At 40.8% G+C, this 19235-nt stretch overlaps 1 protein-coding gene across 5 annotated transcripts in view; it reads right to left on the bottom strand.

Annotated features, from left to right (window-relative positions):
• The window catches only part of CTTNBP2 (cortactin binding protein 2), a 78636-nt gene extending 61502 nt beyond the window's left edge, over window positions 1–17134 (bottom strand). Inside the window, exons 1-2 of one of the 5 annotated variants that reach the window (XM_085042597.1) lie at window positions 16981–17134; window positions 3346–3453 (exon numbers count right to left, since the gene is read on the bottom strand). In XM_085042597.1, the coding sequence (XP_084898723.1) occupies window positions 3346–3408 (63 nt within the window). In that variant the 5' untranslated portion in view covers window positions 3409–3453; window positions 16981–17134. Of the gene's footprint in view, window positions 1–3345; window positions 3454–16414; window positions 16787–16980 lie in introns of those variants that run through there. The other 4 variants (XM_085042616.1, XM_085042608.1, XM_085042585.1 and 1 more) reach the window with 4 other exon arrangements.
• Between the last annotated feature and the right edge of the window lie 2101 nt (window positions 17135–19235).

Here is a 19235-nt window from a genome sequence, read left to right as displayed (position 1 = left end):
AAAAAACAAAGATGTCATAAATGCTTTCTGTGTAGTCCATCAGAACCTCCACCAGCAAATTGCATTTTTACAACATATCTGGAAGCACTAGACTGCAAACCTACATCCTAATCCTGCAATTTCTAAAGTAAGTGAAAAGAAAACAAGATTTTAAAAGTGATTTAAGGCAAATCTCCAGAATACATACATATACAAAGTATAAACATGGTATAGGAAAAAAAATCAAAATTCAAAACCAGTATGAAACGAGTTTCAGCTTCACATCTTATTCAAAAATACTGTTCCTGCTTCCTAGTTCTCATCTCTTAACTCTCTGTCAAGAATCTTTGTTTCGTTCCACAAGGGAATACTGTGGAAGGTATAGATTGGGATTATATTACTTGCATACCAAGGAAACTATGAGAACCACGGTCCTGTAAGACTCAGCCTGAAAAAAAATCCTAGCAATGGATTTCAAAGGTAGGTGTGGGGCTTTTTATATAACTGGCTTTATAGATACAGAAAAAACAATCAGATCTGCCACAGATCTTCACTAATACATGATATGGAGTCACATAAAATAAGTGAAGTGGGAAACGAGAGATCATTGCAAAAATTGATACAACAGGAAAAGGACAGAATAATACAGATGAGAAGCTTCATGTGAGGTGCAGATTAAGAGTAGTACCATGTGAGTCAGTCTCTAATTATATTCAGTATTATCAGCTCATATCAGCTCTTTTGTGATCAGTCAAGACTGATTCCCTTAAGTGCCAAAACTTTCTAAGAGAGGTATTTACAGTAGATATATAAGTGCTATTTATTGCACAAACATTACAAATGCTCAGTGGAACCCTGCAAAATTACTACAGATAAGGGGCACAGACATTTAGAAATTATGTAATTAAACTTAATTGATTATAGAGAAAAATCTGGGGTGACGACCACAAGACTGAACAGAGAACTTCATAAGAGAAGATTAAAAGATCCAGTTCTGTAGTCTTGCAAAAAGACTAACATATAAAAACTGCTCAATGAGAGTATGTACCACAGTGACTTTAAACTGACAGGAAGATCACTTAAGATATAAAGAAAACATGCACATTGTCCAATATAGTGTTGGAAATTATAATGATTTGACCTATGATAGAAATTAGGCTTTGAAACAGTACTGAACTACTAGTAGGATTACAAACACCCCACAACAAGCCAACTCCCCCAACACACAAAAACACACTTACAAACTTTTCCTAATTTTGAAACAGACCATCATCTCTTCTTGAAATAATGTTAGTCTTTTCCCTTACATGAAAACCATTTCCTTCTTGCTTTAAGAATATGCAAACTATGTATGCCTGTCTGTTGAAGCAAATCAAAGTACCAAATCTGACATAATTTCACTTTTTTACATAAAAGACCTAAATTTGGCTATCTAGTTGTTTATTTTTTTCTGCTGCTTGGAGACTGCAGCTGCTAATACTGCTGACTTGTGACTTCCCAAGAAGCCAGAAGATCTAAAAGTATCATACTACAATATACCAGCCTACAGTTCTTCAGCAGGTATAACTTCCAGGTTTCCTGGTACTAGTACAGCTAGGCAGGCAAACGGAAGATTTGAATTACATGTAGGCTTTGTTTAGAGAAACTAGAAATTGAGATGCAGGAGAAGAAAAAAAAACCAACCAAACAAAAAAATCCCACCCCCCCCAACTTTCAACATTTAAATACCTTATGTGAAATTAAGCTACTTTTTATATTTATCTGTATTAATCATCAAAACCCACTGTATACACACTACCCGTTTCAGCAGGTGCACGTCAATTTGATACAGACTATTTTTCTCCTGGGACTGCACTATCCTGGATGTTTAATGTTTACTATCATTAAATGCATACCACATTTTTATTTTTCCCCCTTTTTCTTCCATTTTGATCAATTTCAATACATACATTTTTTGATATGCAATGTAGTAGCTTGTTCCTGAATATTTACTAGAAAAAAAATGACTGAATGTTCTATTTGCATTCCTTCAAAGTTAGAAGAGTCAAAAAAAGAGATTCTGGATGTGGTTACCACTTTTACAAAACCTTAACGGGCAGGCAGGGAAAATAAAATTCCTAGTCCAGGAAAATGAGCTGTGAAATTGCAAAACAGCTAGATGAAAAGGCAGTACATTTCAACATATGCACATAACTGAAGGCCAAACACAAAATAACTTCAAAGTACAGTAACACTCAAGAAAAATATTGCTCCTAGTGTCTTATTGTCATTACAAAATGAAAATTACATTTTATAAGAGAGGTTTATACCTATAAAGTCTTCAGTTATTAATTCAAGTACATCAATGACACCTACTTTAAAGCTCCATTTGCAACAAGTGATCTGAAGCCATCACAAAACAACTTAAAACTGAATAAAAATGCATTTACAATCGTTACTGTGACATTACAAGCGGAAAATATTCTCACTATCTGATAATCATTATACATACTACTAAAAAATAGCACTAGATATATTTTATTACATTAAGGTTTTGCTTTACAATATCTTCAATACCTTAAAGAGCACAACTTCCCCTTATTCAACTACGAAGTGATAAATAATTTTAAACCATAGAAAACTGGTTTTCCCCCAAACCTGACATCTGTTTGGCAGCTCTGCTAAATTTCATTTTGTTCCAGATCAATATTAAAATCAATATGGTAATACAACAAATCTTTTGATTAAAACAGTTTTGTTTGTACATTTCCAGTCAACTAAGTTGCCTTTCAGACTGTTACCTTCTGAAGCAGAAAACTAACCTTCATATATGCCTAACACAGTAAAAACCTAACCAAGTACTTGCAAGTGCTCTTAAAAGTATATATGTCATATTTCACCTTTTACTAAAAAAAAGGCAAACAAACAAAAAAGCCATAAAAATATTTCCCTAAGTGAATACGGCCACCTGATGTTTGTCCCTACTTCCATCTCACCAAAAATGAAAGCACTGAAGAGAGTATATGATTCAATATAGCCCATTAGGACAAATTACAAATGGACTGAATATTCCTTTGAAGTTATTCCTTCCTTTCACAAATAACAGACTTTCAAATATAAAGGAATTTAAAGAGGAAGCAAATTCACAGGTTTTTCACTTAATTCTTTGAAATTTTATTGGCATTTTATACCAAAATTACACAGTTACCAACTGGCAACAATTAAACAAGAACATATTTTGTGATTACTGTGATTTAGTCAACTTAAAACTTTAAAAATCAGTATTTACTCTTCCACTAATAATATTCTATGTACAGTATAAAGTAAGTGGCAAAAGAGAATTTTAGAAAAATCCAAAAAGCAAATCACAACAACCTAATAACTTACCCGCAAGGCTTCAATCACAAGGTCTCGTGCTTCTAGCTCTCCTTCCATTACACTCAAAAGCATTCGCAGTTCTGGCTTGCTCAGGTTATCCACATCAAACTCTCTTGTCTGTAAGAAACAAAACACTGATGAACACACTGACCACAACAGTCACTGTCATTTTGCAACACAGATATATCAGCATTCATCTACAGTTGTCAAAAGTTAGTGTCGTTATTTGTACTATATAAAGTCAAAATTAATAGCAAATAGCCTGATTCTCTTTATTTAAAATGAAAAATTAAAGCCCTCCCATATTATATTGTTTCAAGTTGTTGCGAAGAATCAATCCTGCAAAGTCTTGTGAAAAATAAAGGTGAAATGGTGAAGTGGCTAACTTTGTGACTAACAGTTCCCTTGCACAGCTGCACAGAGGCTGAAACCATTCAACAGACATGAAATAGCACTACAGGGAGGAAGGCAAGAGAGGGGAAAGGATCTTAACCACGGCACTCCTAATGCACCTGTGCAAACAGCCACCAAGTTACCACCAACCATACACCAGGCAGAATGTGAATTTCTGAAGAACAATTCATGAAAAGACATGAAATCTTATGTGTATGCTTTATATGCAGTCTCAATTGTTTGGCTGGAGGAACAGTTCAGGTTTAAGAGGCACCAACAAACAACAGTTCACAGCAACAATATCTTTCCACTTCACAGGATTACCAGGATTGTCGCTGTTGAGCAGCTAGCAGAGTAAGGAAGTCAGTTCTCAGTGGCAAGAAGGAAAAGGCCTTTATTGTTTTGATTTCATCGTATATATAGAGTTTTCAAAAGTCACCCAGATTGGTCAGTCAAAAACCTCCCCCTAGGCCTGATTGGCCAGGTCTGCACCGTGCAAGTCTTGGGACACTGTTTTTAATAACATCCAAACCTTATCTTTATTTATAAAACACAAAAGGATTTCTCATGGGAAAGACCTGTGCTAGCCACACAGGATTAGTGTAGGTCTGACTGCCACCCTGACCAAGACAGGAGAATGAGTTTATACTGATGAATAAAATCATTGAGCACATACTCCGTGCATACTGGGAATATCAGTATGGCTTCTGTAAAACCAAATACATGTCACAAACTGCTATAGTTCTGTAACAATGTCAACAGGCACTGGTAAAGGGGATCTACTGGACACTAATGTATTTGAATTTTCCAGAAGTTTTGGACAGGGTTCTGTATCTAATATTACTATAGAGAAACTCCTATCCAACTGTATAGGAATAAAAGACACTTCACGCATAGGAAGCAAACATAATGGGGGACAACCACTTTCCAAGATGGAAACAGGTAAGCAGGGGGCACCTCTAGGACCAGCCTTATTCACGTTCTTCATCAATAACCTGGAAAAAGGATAGAGAAGTGGCAGGGACAGCTACTTCATGTTGAAGTTGGCACGTAATTCTTCACTTAGAGGTGAACAACTGCATTTTACCACTATATAAATCCCTGGTAAACCCACATCTCAAGTACTGCATAAAGTATTGATCTAAAAGATATAGATCTGGCTAACTAAAAAAATTAGGAGAAAAGGAGTAAGTGCATTGTAAGTAAGTATGAGAAAAGACTACAAGGCTGGAAGCCTTGATTTCAGAGGTGTGGTGCAGGGAATGTTATAATATTCACAAAATCACAAAGGTAGATAAGATTAATATAAATCTGTTGTTCACCATCCACAATGCTAACACAAGTAGGCACTTAGCGAATTTGGACAGGGATTACTTTCAGGGAGAGAAAACAATTTTTATTCCATGCGCTAGATTCAGTTGCCCAGATTGATTTTCAATATGTTATTATTCCCTGTAAGGCAAACACTAGTCTCCTAGCTATGATGTAGATGTGTTTACTAGAAAAGCCCTGCAATGCAAACACTCAGCTATCTTTAGTATGAAGTAATCTGTTGCCAAATTAGGTGAGTGGTGTATCTGGATATACTGTCTTGTTTTCCCTCAAGCATGTAAAATCTAAACATTCAGCTACTCAGGAGCTTCTTCAGCACAGAAAAATCCAATAAAAATTAAGGCAAGTACCACTTCTACTTTCTCAAAGCAAGAGGATGGAAAAACAGTTGTTCTTCCCTCAGGCTAGAAGGCCATGGATCTAAAATACCCAAAAGCTATATCTATGTTAGCATTACTGTGTTACATTTTTACTTTGCAGTTAAAACACAAGGAGATGCACAAATGGCCAGTGAGAGCTGTGTGCCAGAACTTTAGCTATTTACATTCAACGTACGTTGGATAGAGATTCCTCATTTAGGTGAGCAACATGGATCAACGAGAGCAGCAATGATTTCACAGAATCACAGAATGGGTAAGATTGGAAGGGACCCCCAGTGGGTCATCTGGTCCCACCTCCCTCCTCAAGCAGGGTCATCCCAGAGCACATGGCACAGGATTGTGTCCAGACAGTCCTTGAATATCTCCAGTGAGGGAGACTCCACAGCTATTGTGATAATAGCTGCAAGTTCCCCACACCCCTTTCTTAATGACTGTACTTGTCACCTATTGTTCTGCCTTCCCCACCCCACGTGGTCCTGGTCACTCCCCCAGTTTCCCCTATTGGTTCCTGTACCCTAACTCTGCCCCTGTACCTCCCCTGTGCCCAGAGGTCACTGGGTCAGTGTGCTGTCCCTGCCCCTCTGTTTCCCTATAAAACCCCTTACCCTCCACCATCTTGCTGTCTATGCTCCATGCGTGTCTATACAGCACATGTCTATGTTCCACATGTGGCTGTGCATGTGAGGCCTTCGCCCTCGAGGCATCTCTGCCTCGGGGAGGTCGTTGGCCTCTGCTGCACCATGCGAATAAACATCTTCCATGGGCACAACTCATAGACCCTCCTCGCCTCCTTTATCACCGCCGGTTGTGGAAGCAGACGGACCAGAGCTAGCCTTATGGCTCCCCGGCCGGTGAGAGCGCAGTGTCCAGCCCTGGGACAGAGGGTTTGGAGCACTGAGGCGCTGAACCGGGCTGAGCACCTCAGAGACGCTCTGGGGTAAGGTCTGCTTTAACATCCTCCAACCCCCAACACACAGCCTCCCTGGGCAATCTGTTCCAGTGCTCAGTCACTGCACAGTAAAGCAGCTCTTCCTCATATTCAGTGGAACTTCCTGTGCATCAGGTTCTGCCCATTGCCTCTTCTCCTTGGCACCACTGAGCAGAGCCTGGCTCCATCCCCTTGGCATCTCCCTTCACAGTCAGACATTGATGAGGTTCCCTCTCAGTCATCTCTTCTGGAGGCTGAAAAGGCCCAGCTGCCTCAGTCTGTCCTCATAAGAAATGCTCCAGTCCCCCTATTTCTATTAAGCATAACTGTTTTGAAGACAGGGCCACCCAATCTAACCAGAACTTTAGCCTGAACAGTTATCTTCTATTTTTGCTGCTTGGGTCAGCTATTCCTTTATCTAAAACATCTCTCTTAATCTCCACGCCAATGAATCAAGAGGAACAACTGGTTTCTCTGAAGGCTTATTTCATATATTGATATGCTGCAGCAGCCTCTCACAGTGCTCCTCACAATTGTGTATAAGGCTCACTGATCTAAGGACACATATAAAATCAAAAGACACTAAACTTTTACAGTAATCTAGTGTAATTGTACAGTAATCCTCATGTAATCTAATGTCAGTAGAGTAGATTTTACCTTACAGACTGCAGCAGATTTCACTCTTACCATTTCTAATTACTACATTTAATTAAGTCAGATACAAGGACCCACTTATCCACCATCGTTCTTCTGAGAACCACTTCATAAAACCTAGTATCTCAAGGATAGAAATTGGTTTCTTCATACAACTTCCTTTTTAATTGAGAAAAAAGTCTCCACATTTTAGATGGAAAATTAATGCAGTTTTTTTTTTCCAAAAATAGAAAGCAAGTAGTATAAAACATAATATTCAGTAACAGCCTTTTTAAGTTGTCATTCAATGGTTTATCCACATTATCTTTCCATTCTAAAATATTCTTGTCTCTTCTGACAAACAAAAAAAAAACCCAAACCAAACCAAAAAACAAACAAACAAAAAACAAACAAAAAAACCCCCACAAAAACAGCCCTCAAGGCTTCTGATAGCCAGGGACAAGAGAAAGTTAAGAGGGGCATCCACAAAAGTACAGTACAGGAAACGTGATCCCACTCTTTCACCCAAGTCAGTAAATTCAGTCTGTCAGAATGTATAACACAAGACAGCTCTTTGTCAAGAGCTGTACACCACAGGTGAAACATCTAATATCTGCAGTCTTTCCTGGGACATAAATGAAAACATTCTTCCATTCTTAGCAAACCAGAGACATTCTTCAACATATGTGGTGCAGTGATGATATTTTTAACTAAGCATCTGATCAAGCAATTACAGTAAATTTTGTTCGAGTATACACCTTGAACTAGAACACATGAAAAGACAGCAAAAACTAGCAGTTAAGATTATTCTCTGGTAATTTATGGTTAGACATAAATAAACACAAAGAAATGTTAACAGAAAGATGTTCCAACAACATATTCAACTTAGTTTTTATATTTTTAATATTAAAAATTTGAAATAAGAACTAGAAAAACTACTTAATATATAAACATTTCTAGCCTATGAGACTAAAAACCCACTTACCCAAGCATGCTGTCTCCAAAAGCAGCCAATAAGGGATGTGTTGCAATCAGCACTAGAACAAAACAAGCCTATAATGACACTTCCCAGAAATACTCTCCCAACCTCCAGCAATTTTCAGCTTGTTCACCTTCTGAGCCAGAAATTGTCATTCTGTATGTAGCAGCCCTCAGCTGACATATCTGTTGTGAACCTGCCCCTTGCTTTATGAATCTCTATGTAATTTTAACATCCACAACATTCCACAGCACAACTACACATTTCGTGTAGAATCACCACCTTTGCTGTCAGCTACTTTTGTCTGATGCCTTCTTATTTTTAAGTATGAAATGGTCCACAATCAACCAGAAGATACACACAACCAGAAAAAGTGCTTTTTAGGATGAAAGAGAATGCCATCATTTTTCTGGACTTGTTTATGAATAATTTTATGCCCACTGAGGCTTCCCCCCCTCCCCCAACTTCATTTAACAAATTCCTAAATTGGAATGACAACTTTTTTCCAGGACTTTAAGGTCATCTTCAATTTGTTCACTATGGATAAGCAACACCAAATCCATTCACACAGGATGAGTGTGCATGGCAGTCAGCAAGGACACTACCACATCTTCTCCCCATATACATCTCTGAATCAGCACTTGCAGAGCTACAACATAGCCTACCCTAACTGGACCAAAATACATAGTCTAAAGATCTAAAATATTCTCAAGCATAGTTGTAAAAATATTTTTAAGATTTGAGTAGATAAAGCATATGATTAAATAAAACTATCCTCCCTCTTAAACACTCCATGCCATACTCTGGGTATCAAGATGTCAGTCATGGCAGGCTTGCCCCAAGTTCTTATTCAGATAGAGACCTGTTTGGCCAAGTCATAGAAAAAACTGCTGCTTACATCTAGAAAAGTAATCATACTAATATCTTCCAGGGGAGCAATAAGTCTTAGATCTCCAGAAAATAAAGACTGCATTAGTAGCTCAGGGCTTATGTGTCATCTGGGGTTTCACTAGAATCCCTGTGGTAGTGTGCCAAGCTGCAACAATTTAACCATCAACTCAACAACCATGTAACCAAGCCAGCCATTGTACTGATTTTATAACAGAGGTACAGAAATATGTTGCCCTAGGAAGACATTTGGTATACACTACCAAAACACAAGAGAATTTTTTCTCTACCTCTTCCAGATTTTAAAATGTTTGGTTTATTTGATCTATAAGAATAAAGTACCGGAAAGATACTATTTTGGTTCTCTATGTCTCTAAAACGCTATGTTATTTTTCAAGATCAGTTTTGTAATGGGTGTATGTTGCCTGGCAGCAAGTGCACCGACAATAGAGCAAACTGCTAATTAGCTAAAACTCATTCAACTACCTGCATGTGCATCACAAAAACAGTACAAGAAAAATGATACCAGCATTGCTAAAGACTAAAATAAGCTCTGCCAAGCCAAAAGAAAGAAAAATCCATCCATTCTGAACAAGAGAAGGACTACTTAGAACAGCAGTGATCAAACGGGAGAGGCATTTTCCCACCTCCATTGCCTTTGGAAGAGACAGAAAGAAGAAGAAATTGTAAGGTCGCCATGAGGCACAGGAACAGAATGGAGTCTTTCTCACAGGAAAAGCAATTCAGAGCAGAAATGGTAAAAAATTTTACAGTTAAATGCATCACACCACTCAAAAAAAAAAAAAAATTGTGACAGATTGGTAGTGCCACAAGGTTGGTTTGCTGACCTAGCCCAGCTGATAATACTGGCAACCTCAGGAGATAAAAGTGCTGTTCATTGTGCTGTTGCAGCAACTGTTAAAAACTCTGCTGCCTTCAGCAGAAGCCTGAAGATACAGGAAAAGTATAAAAGCCACAACTATGTACTTTCCCTAAACAAAACACAGGCAAAAAACAAGTTAGCTGTGAATTAATCATAAATGACCTTAGAAAACAAGTTCCTTCTTGCTCAGAAAGGCTTTTAAATGATGGAGCTGGGTAATAACCCAGGACTTGGGGAAGAAACCTGTGGAGCATAATTGAGGGCTGAAGTGGAAGGGTGGGAGTGGAGTGGGGAGAAATATAAAAATGGTCTCTAAGAAGACACATAGGGAAAAGCTGCCAAAAGTGAAAAATAGGACTTTCAGAAGGGAAGGGAAAGGCACGTATCTACATTTGTCACATATGTTAAATTGAGTTCCAATCAATACACATCAGAATCCTCTTGAGGATTCACAAAGCAGACTTCCCTGATAAGGTTCTAATAATGAAAAAGGTTTGCTATTACTTATTAGGTTATAAAAAACAAACTTCTAGTATAATGATGGCCTCACATCTGCTAGACCCATGAAACAGCTGCACAAGAAACACAACCACGATTTGTATGTTTTACAACACCAAGTATGTTCCCCAACTCATCTGATCAAGTATAAATATCTGTTTTGACTAATTCTCTTTAGTTTCCCATACAGAAGTATTTAGTGTTATTTGAAATGTCCCAGGGATCAGAGATAGCTTTTTTGGGACAGGCAGATTTGATACAGAACTTAGGGGAATCATCCATGCCAACTGGACTACTAGCAGAAGCCCAGCTGGGATACCTCAGAGAATCACATATGGGCCACAAAAGGAAGTCCACAAGACAGAACCAAGACACCTAAAGGTGGGTGTCTTGTAAGTATGTATGTATGTCTGTAAGTGAGGTACCTAATGGTAGCAGCCATGTAAGCCAGGTACCATGTCCTTTTATTTTCAACAGAGAACTAATCAGCCCAGTCAGACAAGAAAGCTATTCAGCTAACCACCGCCAGAACTATTTGCTCATGGCTCCACTGACTGCAATAGGACATTAACCATCGTGCATACACATAGACATCTAAATTTAAGTGTCTTGAAGCCCATTCACACCTCCACCCATACCTTCAAGAGTTAGCTGCCTAAGTCACTTCAGTCAAAGCCAGTGAAGTTCACAAACCTGTTTCTAAAACAGGTTATTCCTTCTAGTCACTTACTTCACCCCACCAACTATAAAAGGAAGTGGGTATGTGGTCAAATGAATCACGGCCCTTTTCTAATAAAGAAAACTGCTAACAGAGAGACTGTTAAAAGAAGTGGTTATAATATCCACATAGCATTCATAATTACTTCAGGGAAAACCACAGTTTATTGCTTTGGCTGTGGAAGGCTTGCTCTTTAGTCTGAAACTAGGGTAAGAATCTGTGATCCCATGCTTCATCAGAAATTATCTGATGCAAAAATACATGTCCATTTCCCTCCACATCCAACATGAACTTAAGAAGAAGGGTATAACCTTTAGAAATGTTCTTAGTAACAGAAACAGATATGATGCAGTGAAGTATCTTTCAAGGAAAAGCAATGTTGTTGAATTTGCTCCCCAACTAATATGGAGTTTTTTGTTGAGGAGAATACACCTGATGTTAACATTCAAGACACATAAAATTTCATAGTCATACCTAAGGGATCATGAGGGTACTGTACATGCATTTAATTATAACATTCATTAGCTCAATGACTTTTACTGCATTGCTCACCACAAGAATTTACCCGCCTATTCTGCCCTCCTCAAGCACAGCTCCCCAGCTGGGTTTTTCATAGGTTTTCTTTAAAAGGTGTGGGGGAGGTTTTGTTTAGCTGTTGTGGGCTTTCCTGGCTTCAGCTAACAAAAAAAATTTTAAGTTTCAACATTAACCATAAATATACCTCAGAGCTGGGAAATTTATTTTGGAAACAAAACCAAAACCAACCAAACAAAAAAACCCCAAAATAAACCCCCCCCAAAAAACAAAAAAAAACCCTCAAAAACAAACAAACAAAACCAAAAACCTGCACTAAAAAACCCAAAACTACACACATAAAAAAACAACCAGCCCCCAACCCCTCCAAAATTACTAAGACATTGACCTTTACACACACCCAGATATTGTCACAGCTGTTATAAGATTTTTGCAATCTATTAAAAGCCATAAAGGTACTTCGTCATTTTTTATTTCAGTGCAAGTTAGGTTTCTATACAGATTGAGGCCCACAAATCTTCTATAATCAGGTTTAAATTCTTAGATTTAATGGGCAATTTCTGCTCAGCAAGCTGCTTTCAAGTAAGTCACTTTTAAGGCAAGAAGTATATTATTAGATACAGATATGGGTACACACTGTTGAATCTATCTCTGTTTTCCAGAATTTTACACTTTACTTTGTGCTACAGGGGGATCAAAAATCAATGCCCAAGAAAGCTTTAACTCACATATCATTTGTACATACCAGTATGTCTTCCCTAAGCCTACCTGACAGCTTCTGGTTTACATGTTCAAGGATTATACAGGTATTTTAAATCAATTGTTCCTTTTCTTGGGTAGGAGTAGGTGCAGAACCAGACCACAAACTGCTGTTTTCCTGAGATCTCTCCTTCCTGTCCCAATTTCCATCTCTATTCCTATCTTGGTATATCTCCTCTGAGGCCAAAGCAATGCTTACACAAATGAACTCAAAGCAGCTGGAAAAACAACAGAATTTACTGCAGCCTACAGCTTTGCACCTCCCATGCCAATTTCACATATCTGGCTCAGAACTGCCCCTCTGCACTTCGCCTCTAATGACAGACAGTGAGATAGTTCCCATTTGGAAGAGAAAGGAACATTCACAGGCGTTCTTTTCTCACCACCAATGATCTTCACAACACATGAAGAAAGAATGTGCTGCAGGTTGTAGAGTAGAAGGCATACAAAGGGCAATGCTGTAGTTCGGAGAAGGGGGAGGAGAGGAAGAAAGGCTTGAAGTGTATCACTGCAAGATGGATCAAGAACAATCTCTCGCCACAGAGAAGCAGGAGAACTAGAACAGACAGAACTGTGCTGTCTCTGCATGTCACCTAGATGCTGAAACACAATAGCATCACACATCTGACTAGAAGAAAATAACTTCTCTGAATAATGCTACGCCAAAAACTTGTATTCAGATGAAGACAGGGTTGCTAGAATCCTTTTGTGAGTGACCATTTTCCATGATGTAATCTCTTGTAAGAGATACAGTCCTTGCTTTTCAAGGCTATAGTCTCATTTCCCGCTACTTGCAGTATTTTTCAGGTAAGAATCTTTTCAACTGATCTAAATCAGCCTATATAAATGATATGATCAAGCCATAATTTAGCATATGACTATATTGACCAGAATGGCAGTTCTACTATGAACATTCTTACAGGTCAATAGATAGTGAATATACCAAGCTAAGCATAAAATACCCCACAATGTCACCACAAAGTATCATGGAATTTCTCAGTTTTTCTTTTTTTTAGTATTCATAGTTTTTCATGTAGCATAACTTTTTTTGTACTATCACATGACCCACAGCAACCCAAAGTGATCCTCTGGGGTATGCACACATAATTCTCAATGCAATTTTGCAGCAACATCCTTACTCACTTTAGTGGAGTCAGGATTCCACTCTATCAATATCCTCTGTATGTACAGGTTTACAGCAATAGAAGGTATTGTATTTGAGGGAAAAATAACATCTATGCTTTTGATCACTGGTCAAACAAAATCAAACCCAAAAATTTTACTGAATAATTTCAATAAACTTCATGTTTGATGTAACAGGCTTTGTTAAAGCTACACTGAAGCTACAGTGTGTGACAAGCCAACCCTTGCACAGCAGGCTGATATTCAGTGTTTCAACAAAACGGCTGTCAAATTGGATTATTTCTTGCTATTATATAATCATTATTGGTAGACATTATGCAGATGGAATTCATTCGAAGATGTTTTAAAACACACACATATGTTTTCTCTCAATTCTAGTCCAAATTGCACCAACACAATTTCAGTGCAATCATGCTGAGCAGGTATAAAAAGGACCAGAACCACTCCCCTGCCATTTTTCCTTGTCATCTTTACCATGATAAAAATATCAATATTTTGTGGGAAAGAAGTGATGGGTTCACCAAATGCTGTGCTTAATCCAACAAAACTCAGAATAACAAGATTATCAGCTTTGTTCCTAAATGTAACACACTATACAACAGTCTAGGCTTTTTCAGTCAAGTTCCCTGGTGAATGTAAAAAAGGGAGGGAAGCACTTCCAATCCTTTTCTACAGTGCTTCTAAAAAGTGCAGAAGAAGTCTTTATTTTCTAGTGATGTTATTGATAGTGTATCAAGACATTAAAACAGTATTTATTATTAAGAAACCCTAGTGTACTGTCCCGTGTTACACACCTTCTGCTTACAGCATAAAACTTACACATTAACGTATTACTATAACAAATACTGTTCTTACAGCTTTTTACTGCACCATTTGTGTAATCAGCATTTTGAGAACTAAAAGAAAAATTAAAAAACAAAACCAGAATCCAATATAAAACCTAACCTAAAACTGTACTGAAAACAATACTTTGTTATAAGTTGAAGCTTAGTGTGACTTATAAGATAGTTACTTGAATGATTATGGTCATTCAAAAAGTAAGCAAGATGATCCAATTCATAATTTTTTATCTCCAGTTTAAAGACAGAAAATAAAAGCTATTCATACTAACCCTTCAAAAGACATATTTAGGTACCGTAAACGTATTTTTAAAAAAAGTATTTTCATTGAAAAGAGGTTTTCCTTTTATTTTCCTGTACAAGCAATAAAATTAATCAACAAATAAAATGTTTATACTGGTAAGGAAAAGAAAAGAATATAAAATGTTTATACTGGTAAGGAAAAGACAATTAATTACTGACGGCAAATTTAAAAGAAAAGCAATTATTAAACAGTATTTTGTTATTGTTCAAGTATAGCTATTATTTCTGTTAGGGAGAACCACACAGTTTATATCCTAGCATCTCTTCAATTTTAAAAACATATTTTAAAATCAGTGTGCAGTGGAGAGCTATCCCTCCTACCTTTCACAATGAGAACACCAAATTGCATGAGTGGCTTGTACTCCATTGCCTAACAGGGCAATATTGAAGTGCTACTTGATTACAGCCTACTTGTTTGATATTTCAAAACTGAAAATTAAGGCAGTATTAATATGATTATACTGAAGAATTTAGTATAAATAATTTTTGTCAAAACCTGGGCTTTAAAGTATGTAAGCTCGCTTTTATTAATTCTTACCTTAATATTTATTTATGCCATGGTTACACAGTTGTTTTAAAAGACAGTGATGTTACAAATATGCACTGCATAAGGTCTCCTTTTTTAAAGGAAAATTGAATTTCCACAACACTGCAGATTTTAAGACACACAAGGACACTCACACAGTTGGAACAAGGTTTCAGATAAGAATTAATGCCTGTTTGGAAGTAAACAACACAATAAAAATAAAATGCTAGCAGTAGCCTAAATTTCAGAGGAACTAGTGTTCCCTTCGGGAGCCATCGCCTTCAGGAACGATCCACATCAGAACGGACAACACCGCGGTTTTACTGCTCTGAACTTAGCCTGGCGTTACCAGACCTGCGCCCGTCAGCCGGGCGAGTACCTGGGGCTGGTTGGCCTCGGGAAGTCCCCGGACAGGCTGGACTACGCCAGCTCTGGGATGCACCCGGAGAGGGAGAGCTGCTGGGCTCGGAGAGCTCTGCTAGAGCACGGGCGAGCAGCCGGGGCCCAGCAGAGGCGCAGACCGCCCGAGAAGCCGAGCCCTGCAGCCCTGCCTGGGGTCGTGTGGAGCCGGAGAGAGGAGCCTAGCGCTGGCCCAAGGAGCGCAGCCTCCCCTCGGCACCGCTCTAACCAGCGGCTGGCACGGCACCGCATCCCTCCGCCTCCCTCCCAGCCGCCTCACCCACCCGCAGAGAGGACACGCCGGCAGGGAGTGAGGTTCTGCTCGGCTTCTGAGGATATTTTAAGCGGGGAGGCAGATCCTGCTCCTGGGAGCGGAGATGTCGCCACACACCCGGAGCTCGGGACGGGGTCTTGGGGCGCGGGAAAAGGACGGTGCCTCTGCGCCGAAAACGCCTCTCGAGAGGCAGGCGAAAGCCAAGCGCCTTGCGGGCCCGGTAAAGGGTTAAAGAGCAACATTTCCCCCCGCCCCGGTCTGACAGGTCCGGCCGCTGTCAGCACCTCAGCCCTCCCGGAGCGCAGCCCCCTCGCCGTGCGGGAAAGGGGGTGGGTGCGGGAGAGGCGACACGGGCAGCGGAGCCCCTTCCCTGCCCCTCACGGGCGCCGCACGCCGACCCCGCGCCGGAGCAGCGGGAAGGAACAATGGGGCAGAGAACCCACCGCCCCCGCTGAGGGAAGACGGAGAGCGGCAAGAAGGGAGACCCCGCGCCTCTCTCTGTTCTTGCCCGGGGCGGGACGGGGCTCGGCGACGGCGGGTCCCGCAGCGAACCCCGTCCCGCCCCGGGGGAAGAAGGAGGGCGGAGGGACGGAGCAGCGGAGGCAGGTCTCCAGGCACCGCTTCGTCCCAGCCTCATGGGGAAGCCTCCTGGCCGCGGCCGGGTCGCACCCCCCTCTCCCGCCAGGCCGGTTACCGCTGCCGTGGCCGCCGAGTCCTCCCGCCCGCCGGAGCCGGGCTCGCCGCTCGCTCCCTCCGTCGCCATCTTCCCGCCGTGTCGGCTCCGACGCGGAGCGCGGTGCGGAGCCGAGTGGCGGAGCCGCCGCCGCCAGGCACTTAACCCGCTCCCCGCCGGCAGCGATCCCGCCGGGAGCGGGGGCGCTTAACCCCTGCGGCGCCGCTTAGGCGGGCTGCCGAGCCGAACCGAGCCGAGCCGAGCCGCCCACTGCGCCGACAGAGGCGAGCGACTCCCGCCGCCGGGCTCTCCGGCTTCCCCACCCACCCGCTCCCCGTCCTCCATACGGCGGCCCGGAGACAGGCGGAGGGGGAGCGGGACCTCGCCGCGGGCTGCCGGCGCGCAATGGTGGCGGAGGGGAGTGTCCCCGCTACCGCGCTCCCCGGGCCCCACGCACGCACCGCTCTCCTCCCTACCCACCTCCGTGGCTTAGCGGCAGGAGAAGGAAAGGAAAGGTTATGGATGGGGCGAAAAAATAGGGAGTTGCTGTGGATTGGCTTACCTGATCAGTGAGACCTTTAAACCAGTTGAAGTATTTAAGGGAAGGGCAACTCTGCCTCTTCCTTTCTAGGGGCGCTGACTGGAGGAGTCACCTCTCCCTCTCCATAGCATGTGGAGAGTATTGGGGGAACATTTCTGCTGCCAGCCATTGCTTGGCTGGCTTATTTTCAAGGCATATTTTCGGAGCTCGTGTGAGGGTGGACACGCAGCCAGGCCCAACGCTTTGGCATCTCTCAAAGCCAGTGCTGGAGCCCATCCTGAGCTGGGGCTGCCCTTTGACATTCCAGGTAGGTACTGAAGCCAAATCCTGTTCAGGATTCCTTCCAGAGGAAGGGTTTGGCAGCTGAGCTAAGCCTGCTACCACAAAGGCTCAGTGTTCCCCACACAGGAGCACCTCTCCAAGGGGTGCTCCTCATGGTCTTGCTGTACTGCTTTGCCCCTGCAATGGGGACGTACGCCGAAACGAAATCCAAATGTACCATGCTCTGGAACCAACTCATCTATTATTAGCTAAATTTGCAACATTGTTTACTCTGCACCCACACTGACCTTCCACCAACAGCATGCTTCTTTGAGACTTGCCAGGCTCCTGTTTTCACAGGGCTGCCTCAGGTCTGCTGAACTAACTCCCTTGACACCAGGACCAGACAGAAATGGGCCGATGCCTTGATCAAAGACAGCAAATGTTCTTCTAAGCATGCTGTACCTAAGGATAGAAGTAGATCCATGCATGAACTTTTTCCCCTTTACATTACCAGAAGGGGAACAGACAAGTGATTAGTAGAATAAACTCCAACAGTAAGGTAAATGTATGCTGAGCAGAGCGAGCAGAAGGCTGTATATAGGGTCCATTACAGGGTACATAAAATCCAGTTAAACAGATGTTTTCTGGTTTAGGGTTTTTTTCTTTCCCCTTAAAAATGAGCTCTCCTCCTAGTCAGGTTTTACACTTTTTATAACTATAGTGAGTGCTCACATCCTTTCCACCATTGAAGCTAAGAAACGACACTGATGACACATAGCCTAAAACAACTTGTTTTTCTCAGTTCTCAGCACTCTAATACCATTTAATTTGTTTAGGACAAATTGTTGCTTGTCTTCTTTATTGACAGCAAAGTAACACATATTACTCATAATTATTATTTATGTAAATTTATAAGAGTATTTGATGCTTTGCCTTCAAGAAACTTAACAAAAGTTGTTTCCTATGAACTCTGTCATGCTTACTCCTCTCTAAAGTGAATTAAAATATTGAAGTTTTAAAAATTGTTTGAGAATATCTTTTCTCCTACTGATTCTCATCTATCATTATAATTGCCAGTACTTCCCTATTGCGTTAGAATCATTTGCTGTCCCTCACAGTTACTTATGTGTCTCCCTGAGTTGATACAAAGCATGAACATACTGTGTAAATACTATTTTTTAACGCCATCTATGTCACAGCAATGATGTAGCAAAGACTACACCATTTATCTCTTGCCCTGCTGAGATCATAAACTAGTTTAGCTGATATTTTATCAATTACCAAATGTACATTTATCAAAATAACAATGAATATTATATTAGTCATAGCTTGCCATCTCAGACTTGAGAACTGATCTCTCTTTCCTCATCTGAAGATAAATTTAGTATGATTTCTGAGAGAGATGGGAGTGCTCAATCTCAGCCAGCAAAAAATTAATAGAATAGATGGACCAGCAACCCTTCAGTTAAAAGCCTATCTCCAGACAAATAACATCATCCAAGTGCTGGAAGTAGTTTGACCTGCTGTTATGGTCAAAAAGATGCCATACATGCTTTTGAAGGAGGAATGATCTATATTTATTCTTTATGTCATGAAATAAATCATCACAACATTTTGAAAATATTATTGAGTTCTGTAATTTTATGAGACTACACTGCATGTTTGTGTTTCTTCGCTCTTTCCCCTAATGGCAGCAACAAGGCTTATGGTTGGCATGAGAGCACTAAAATCCATATTAGATATTGCCAGTCACTACTGGGAGTAGATTCTTGTGCTGCACAGCAACCATTCATCAGTGATAGTGGTAGGGTCCAAACGCTTTTGAGGTTTTGCTGCACAAAGAACATCTTCACACTGGGGATCATCTTCAAAGTAAAAGATGTTTTATTCCTTGATTGTTACTACTGCATCACTGGACAAGGTCTTAGTTATTCTCTGGTCATTTGGCTTACGCTACTGACATCCTCTCCCAGAACTGGCTTTAAACCCACAGTAATACAGCCTCTATACAT

Source organism: Lichenostomus cassidix, chromosome 1Aa, assembly GCF_008360975.1.
Source record: "Lichenostomus cassidix isolate B80296 chromosome 1Aa, HeHo_3.0, whole genome shotgun sequence".
In the NCBI taxonomy this organism is placed as follows: Eukaryota; Metazoa; Chordata; class Aves; order Passeriformes; family Meliphagidae; genus Lichenostomus; species Lichenostomus cassidix.
Note: the sequence above shows the minus strand (reverse complement) of the source record. Positions and strands in the feature narration are given on the sequence as shown.